An 8,550-nucleotide genomic window follows, 5' to 3' on the forward strand; every position below is an offset into this window, starting at 1 on the left:
GCTTTCTTTTCTTCTTCCGAGTTAATAGCGGCGGAAGTACTTTCCTCGACTCCAATTGAAGTTTTGTTGTTTGAGTTTGAGACGTCATTTGTGCTTACTTGAGATGTCGTCATATACCCTTCTTTTCTAAGTTTCTCACGAAGCTGTTTCGGGCATGTGCACATTTCCATCAAATTCAAGACGTCATGGATCATCACTGATATTTCTTTGAAACTAGGTCTTTCTGTAGGTGTTTGTTTCCACGCCTTCCCAATGATATTACTCAGTGGGCAGTCTTCGGGTATTTCCAATCTTTTTCCACCTCCAACAAATTTCAAAATAGATTCCGAGTCGGGGTACTTCTCTGGCGAGTAACAGTCGTGCCCAAGCCAAATTTCAAGGGAACATATAGCAAACGAATACACGTCACTTTTTAATGTCATTTGGTCCTTTCTTGATATCTCTGAATGTTACTACTCGATAAGAACTATAAATATATAGTTATATATCTATAAAATTGTAATATAATAATAATATTATATTATTATATTATATTATAGAAACTAATTTTAAATTAATAAAACAAACCTGGCGCCATATAAACTGGAGTCCCTATATTTTGAAGTGCGATTTTATTGGACGATTCTATAAAAGATCTTGATGTTCCAAAGTCACTGATTTTTGCGGTCGTTTGATCATGTGGATTATTTGAATTGACCAACACATTATCCGTCTTCAAGTCGCGGTGCAGAATATCATTTTCGTGTAAGTACTCCATCCCCTTTGCAATGTCTTGGCAGAACCGGACTTTCAGTAAATTTGGCATTGCATTTGTCTTCATATACTTTCTTAAAGACCCCAAAGGACAGAATTCGGTGACAAGACATAAAGTGTCTGATGTAGTCACCGATCCAATAAAATTGATAATAAAAGGGCATCGAATACGCTCCATCATTTCAGCTTCTTGCACAAAGTTGGGGAGTAATTCAGATAAACTGACTAAGTCGGTCTTCATCACTTTTACTGCAACATCAGCACCTCGCCATTTCGCTTGGTAGACAATCCCAAATGTCCCTCCGCCAATAGGAGGGTGTTGCAAATGAATTTCTTCGTAGTCGAGTTTAGTGGAGAGTGCAGTTTCAGTGTTCAAGGTGAGGTACACGTGAAACTTAGTTATTTTTGTTCCTTTACTCTTACTCTTATTGTTAGATGAATGGACTGAAGGCGTCTTCCCACTCTTTGAATTGTTTTGCGACTGATTTGCCGATGTTTTTGACAGTTCTTTGCTCAGAGAAGATGTTTGTTTTGTGTTTTCCGAGTTGTTTGATTGTGAGAAGTCTTCGATCAAGTCGGGGTGGTCTTTTTGAATTTCCTTATACAGATTCGACAATTTACCAAATCGAAGAGTAATGGGAATCTTCTCTACTAACATTGTTGTGCACTTTATCATGATTGTAAATGTCAAATCAGCACTTTCTCCGGGTTTAATAGTACCTGTAAATGGTTTACACGTTAACTCATATTTGTTATAGTCCCCACAATGGACTGTGAAATAGAGTGGGGCGTGTTTCCAAGTGTTTTTCAATTCAAGAGTAGTTAAGAGGGGGACGTTAATTTCTGGGTGTTGAGAACCAAGGTCCAATTCGTGTTTAGAGAATGAAAAATAAGGGTTTTCATTCGTGATATCTATGTATTTGGAATGAGTCTTGTCGAAAGGAATTATAACATTCTCAACAACTACAAACTCGTTCTGTGCTATCTGTTCTTTGATCTTCTTATTCAATTTTTTGTACTTGACGTAGATGATCGTAAATAACACAAAATAGAAGATCAAGTGGTTCAGCAAAAAGTCGCTCCAAATCACTATTTGTAAGTGACCAGTAGACACTCTCCAACAATTTGCATCGCCGCTATGGGGGTAATACCCTTTAATACATTTACAATCGACACATCCGTCACCATTATCACACTAACATATTAATACTATTAAATATAGTTTTGATATAGAATATTAATACCATTAATAATATTATAACATTATTTGTATCATCAACAAACGTCTTCACCATCATCGACTACATTATTGCCACATTTCGTCGATAAACACCCAAAGGAAGGCGTCGAATACATCTTATATCCTTCAGCACAGAAACAATGATCACACCCCATGCCACCATCACATCTATAGGTTACACATTTGCATTAGTTTGGTATTTTAAAGTTAGAACAAGTAGATAAGAGAACTTAAGAATATATGTACTTCCACATACTATTAACACGTCATTTGAAATACAAACAAACTCTTCATAGTCATCCATCACTCCATTACTACATGTTGGTAAGGCACATTTGTATGTGTCGTTCGCATATATGGGAACATACCCATCGAGACACATACAAGTAGTCGAACACACAACGTCCGAGTATCCCGCCACACTTAGGTCGCATTCTTCTCCTTCTTCTTTAATGCCATTCCCACACAAACTACATGTCCCATTCAAATATATGTATGGTAATTCACACTCACACTTCCCACTATATTCACTACATACACCATGTTCCCCACATTCATTACAGATGTTTGTAATTGTCAAATTGAGTAATCCATCATACTCTTCTTCGAGTTCGACTTGAAGGAAATACAGCACATCTGCCTCTAATTTAATTCGCATGAGACTTAAAAGACTCTTGTTGGAACACCCACTATTTCGAGAAGTTACACAAACCAATTGTGTGGCATCATCGCAGTCTAAATTACTCAAGTCGTCTGTTGTAGTCTTTCCAATCACTTTCATCAACCGCAAATTGACAAAGTAGTCACTTGAACTCTCACATGTAGAGATCTCGTGGTATCTACCTGTCCCTTCCAATGTATACCATTTTGAGTATCTTGACTCAGTGCTACATACAGAACTCGACTTGAACATGTGTGCTATGTTGATTTCAATGGTGTAGTCCTTGTTCATCACATGCCCCTTCTCGAAGGATTCCAATCTGTATGTACATGGGTGTGTAATTGGTGATACAAATGCGTCTACGGCGGGTATAGTCTTCTCTGCATATTTAGTATGTAAAAAGATATACAAAGGTACATTCTCTTGTATTTTAAAAATCAACACTGGTGATTTGATATTGTTTGTAAGTTCATCATTACTCTCCACACACTTCCCATTGAAAACATTTCCCGTCTCATTTGTGCATCTGTCTTGTAACACTAAAGAGTAATCATTTCCAAGAGATAACCCATCTCTTTTGGCTTCAAACAATTCATTCGTCGAATATTTTTTGTCGACTTCAAAGACAACATATCGAGTAACTGGACTTGTAAGTTTAAAGTAAATACCAAAGGTATATGGCGATGCCGGATTCACTTGCTTTGAGCACGCATTCGACATTAAAACCTTTTTAAATGGACATTCAGGGACATGGATAGACCCTCCATTATCGAAAAATGAGTCATTTAAGACAATGTCATTCAAATTGGGGTATCCATATTTGGCATATTCACTTGCTACTACTGTAAGAAACTGGGAACAGGAGTATAAGAGGTAATCAGATACATTCTGACAGTTCCCATACCCTAACCAGATGTAGTCACGCTGACAATACTGACAGTCTGAAGTATACCCCAAAGTTGTATTACATACATTGCATACATCAGGTGAAGTGCATCCAGTTAAACATGCCTCGTTAAATGAACACATTATTTTGCAATTCCCTTTTTCATCTGCATTGTACCCATTCATGCAATAACAGTCGTCGCCACAACCAGGAGTCCCATCACACTCTTCTGTGTATTCGTCAAAAATGCCATCCCCACATTCTGAATTGAAATTGGCCGATTTGAATGCCACGGAGTTGTAAATGGAAAGTGCAGAAAAGACGAAGAGAGTAAGAAAAACAAACTGTTCTTTCATCAAAGGCGAAGTGCTAAAATCAAGTTTTTGAAAGAAATAATATTTTAACTTCCATTCTTTGAATCAAATAGTTGGAAATCATTGTTAAATTATACTAAAAGTAGTATGTTGTTACCAATGTTTAGTGTAAAACTTCGGGTGAGTCTACATAAACTACAAGAAGACCCTTTTCTTTTTTGCCATTTTACAATGGAAAAGTAGACGGAATGTTGTATAAGACAAATAATGGTAAACTTTAATCGTCAAGTTACCATAGCAAATGTTACGCTTTTGCTTTAACAAAAACATACCATTTGATCAAAAAACAATGTGTTGGAATTTTAAAGGAAAAAATCGGCAATTCTACTGTTTATTCTTTTTATATGATTTGTTGTCTAATCTGGTAAATTCGGGAGAATCATTGTTCATGTTGTTAAAAAGAAATTTATTAAAATACATAAACTATTATTTTGTAGTTAATGTTTTATTAATTTTGAAAATTAATATTATATTAGAATGAATAACAAATAAAAATTAATATAAAACTGTTTCCATTCATTAATAACAAATTGTTTTGTGGGGATTACACACAGATTATAATCTAATTAATTGGGGTATAATTATTAATACCAAAAATACTATAAAATATAATTTAACTTACTATTTTAAAAATACTTAAATCTTTAAAATATTTTAGTTTAATTTAATTAAGGCTAAAACATTTAAACCATAACAAAAAACTACTCAAATAAAATAGTATAATTCATCCATAACAAATCCTATTAAATAGTTTCAATTATTATTATAATTGAGTTTATAATAATAATATAATAATAATAAAAATAATAAAATGTAATAATATAATATATATTATAGTATAGTATAATAAAAATATTTTTGATGTATTAACTTATAATTATTAATCTAATATATTGAAATAATTTTTAGAAACTCTTTTTTTATACAAAAATAGTATAATATTTTTACTAATAAATATAATAAAACAAATCCCGTTTATAATAAAGTTTATTAATAAAAAAAAACATTTTGAAAAAATAATTTTTATTTTGAAAAAATGATTGTTGTAAATTTGCCGAATAAATAATTAACAATCCACATTATAATAACATTTATTTACCAGTTTGATTGGATCTTGAAAGGATTTTTTTTAAAATTAGGTTTGATTTTGTTTTCAAACTATAGTTATTATTATGCCTATTTTTTTTATTTGTTCAAAATTGCAAAAAAGCAATTGGATCTTTTTGCTGTGGAACTATAATTAGTCGAATTATTAAATAAAAGAATTCAAACTACAAATTATATTATAAATAAATTATATGTATGGTTAAATTGTTAAAATTTCATAATTCGACAAATAAGGTTTGTAATATTATTCAAAAAGAGTGGTTTTGTGTCACATTCCTTCTATTCAATTCCCACACAACGTCAAATGCCAATAAACACAGACAAAATATGACAAATTGCGCTGATGATAACCGGCTGCCAATTCTTTTATTATTTTTTTTTTCGAAAAATAATAGAAAAAAAACAATTTTTATTTAATTAAACAAATTGGCAAAATGCGCCTTTATAACAATAAAATGCACTTTTGTACTACTTCATCTTATTCAGTCTTAACTGAAAACAAAACAATACAAATAGCATAAAGGTGCTTTAATTGATTTTACACATTATTACTGACCCAAATAATTTTTTTTAACTCATTTTCATCGTAATTAAGCGTTTTTAAACAGTGATAACTATAAATAATGGAAACATATATAAAATCCAAATAAAAACGGCATGGAATTTGTAAAAAACATTCGATGATTGCAACAACTTTCCTCTTAGTTGTTGTAGTGACTTGCATCATTTTATATTACCTCCGTCCAAAGGGATATCCAAAAGAGAAAGAAGGTGAATGGATAGGTGAGGCCAAACCTGGAGAGACTCGTATACTTAGAGGGTATAAAGGAGTAGAAAAGGTGACAGACTACACTCCACAAGGCAATAACACCATTGCTGATTTAGTGAACAGTTTTTCTAAAAAGGATAAAAAGGAGTTTATTGGCTATAGAGAACAACTTGAGAAAGTTTCGGTGAAGAAATATACAGTGAATGTCAATGGTAAAGATGTTGAAAAGGATATATATAAGTACAAGATGTCTGACTATAAATGGTTTTCTTCAATTGAATTTTATCACCTAATATGCAGACTCTCGGCTGGTATACGCCATATAGGCTTTAAAAAAGGCGACAAAATTGGGATGTTCTGTGAGACTCGATATGAGTGGATGGCATTATCTCTTGCCTGTGCAAGACAAGGAATTCTCGTAGTAACAGTCTATTCTACATTAGGAGAAGAGTCTGTTAAAATTGCACTTGAAGAGACGAAGTGTAATGGACTGATAGTTTCTGGAGACACTTCAGAGAAGCTAGAAAAGATCATTCCCGACTGTGCTGGTGATGATTTCAAAGTGATTGATATCGACTATGATGGCGCCAATAAACCATTGGGTACCAAGTCATACAAAGTCACCAGTTTTAAAGCATTAAGCCAATCTGAAGAAGATGAAAGTAACACTCCAAGTGTTACAAGTGATGACACTGCCTTTATCATGTACACTTCTGGGACAACGAAAAGTCCAAAAGGCGTGTTAGTTGGACAGAAACAAATCCTTCTCTTTGCCAAAGCTTATAATGACTCCCTTGATTTAAAAGAAGAGGTGTTACCAGCCTATTTACCATTGGCTCACATCTTTGAATTATGTCTAGAGTTTGGAGTGATGTCTAACCTTGGTTCTTTGGGCTATGCAAATCCGCGCACTTTATTAGGGAATTTCTGTCTTGATTGCAAAAGCGATTTGATTGCTTTACAGCCGACTTTTGTGATAGGAGTACCGACGGTATTTGGTCGAGTGAGGAAGGCCATATTAGAAAATTTGTCGAATGCCCCACAAGCAAAACAGAAGCTGTTTTATGGGTGCATGAAGTTGAAAAAACGGATGTATATTAACTATAACATCTGCCCTCCTTATTTATTCATGCCATTATTACATGTGATAGACACTGTTGTTTTCAAAGGTGTGAAGGAGTCGATATTTGGTAAAAAGATTAAAATGTTAATCACTGGGGGGTCTGCCCTCCCAACTGAACTTCAAACCTTTTTGACTCTTATCCTCCCAAAAGTGAGTGTAGTACAAGGGTTTGGAATGACTGAATTGTGCGGAGCGTCAAGCTGTATGCCACCGGGAGATGCTACAACATCAACTATTGGATTACTCTTTTCACATTATGAAGCGAAGTTAAGAGATGTGCCCGACTTGAATTACTTCACTAATATGAATCCACCTAAAGGAGAGTTGTTGATTAGAGGCCCTCCAGTGTCAAAAGGCTATTTCAATCGACCGACTATGACTAAAGAAACATTCACTGAAGACGGATGGGTGTGCACGGGGGATATCTGTATGATCACGGAGAACCATCACTTGTGTATTATAGACAGAATGAAGAACATCATTAAACAACCCTGTGGGGAGTATATCAGTCTTGAATTGGTTGAGTCCAATTACACCACTTCAAAAGTGGTTGATACCATTTGTGTGTTTGCGGATGCATTCCACGACTTCACTGTCGCTCTAATTCTGCCAAACAAAAAGATTGTCGAGGAAATTGCAGGGGGGAAAAGTTATGTCGAAGCTTGTCAAGACAAAGACGTGTGTGAGAAGGTCAGAGAAATTATGAGGAACAATGAAACAGGACTCAGCAATAAGGAAATTATTAAACACATCGCGTTGGTCAGTGACGAGTGGAATCCAGAAAATGATATGCTAACAGCAGCCCTTAAACTGAAAAGACCATCAATTGCTAAGAGATATAGTGAAGTCATCGAGGGACTCTTTGCATTGAATTGATTCTTCTTTTTATCCATAAAAAATCTTAGGTAAATTTATTATAATATAAGAAGTGTTTTGAGTAAAAAATAATGTTTCAATCCACTCAATAATTCAGATGGAAGTGACTTCACTCGAAGAAGTGTTTTTACACGAAGTTGTGAATTACTTAGACGTGCCGTCGTCTGTGATATTTACTTTTGTCTCTAAAAAGTGTTCTAAGACTATCTCAACACAGAAAATGGTACCAATTGGTCTTCACTCAATACAACACATGTTTCAACTCCCCACACCAAAGGAACTTAAAACAAAGCTCGACCTTTTCCCATTGAAAACGGTAGGGTTTTTCACTTTTGAAGACGTTCTTAATATAAAAAACACCGAAACATTAGAATCAATTATTTTGAATGACATCGTCGAATTGAATGAAACAAACACAGTGGCAATTAAACATTGCTCATTACTTATACACACCGCTCAATTCATAATTAACACTAAAGACTCGTTTAAACTGCTGTCTACATTCAAAAACATCAAACTACTTCACCTCTATTGCCGAGCTTCGATATCTACAGTCGATATGTTATCAACTTTTTTCGCTTTGAAAAGCTTGACAAAGGTATTCATTCACACACCTTCACATCTTTTGTCCGCTTTGAAATCGTCGGTCCAGTACGTCTTAAATCGGTCAATCAAAATTGTATTCATTGTCGACTACCTCGATTCAACAGTGCAAGACGAAGATCTTAATATAAACTTGTGTCTGATGTTACTCAATGCCC

At 34.2% G+C, this 8,550-nt stretch overlaps 3 protein-coding genes across 3 annotated transcripts; 2 read left to right on the forward strand and 1 right to left on the reverse strand.

Annotated features, from left to right (window-relative positions):
- On the reverse strand, positions 1 to 3,896 carry EIN_380560 (serine-threonine protein kinase, putative; the record flags this gene model as incomplete). Its single annotated transcript, XM_004258842.1, has 4 exons — positions 1 to 442; positions 568 to 1,948; positions 2,038 to 2,161; positions 2,281 to 3,896. Coding segments are annotated over 4 exons (3,563 nt in total), but the record flags the coding sequence as incomplete, so codon positions are not given.
- A 1,805-nt stretch (positions 3,897 to 5,701) lies between these two features.
- EIN_380570 (long-chain-fatty-acid--CoA ligase, putative) lies at positions 5,702 to 7,789 on the forward strand (the record flags this gene model as incomplete). Its single annotated transcript, XM_004258843.1, has 1 exon — positions 5,702 to 7,789. One exon carries the CDS (start codon positions 5,702 to 5,704, stop codon positions 7,787 to 7,789), a length of 2,088 nt encoding a protein of 695 aa, XP_004258891.1.
- A 97-nt stretch (positions 7,790 to 7,886) lies between these two features.
- Positions 7,887 to 8,550, forward strand: EIN_380580 (hypothetical protein; the record flags this gene model as incomplete). The annotated part of the gene is made up of 1 exon (XM_004258844.1): positions 7,887 to 8,550. A coding segment is annotated over one exon (664 nt), but the record flags the coding sequence as incomplete, so codon positions are not given.

This window comes from Entamoeba invadens (assembly GCF_000330505.1).
Source record: "Entamoeba invadens IP1 unplaced genomic scaffold scaff_1105074725225, whole genome shotgun sequence".
NCBI lineage: Eukaryota > Evosea > Mastigamoebida > Endamoebidae > Entamoeba > Entamoeba invadens.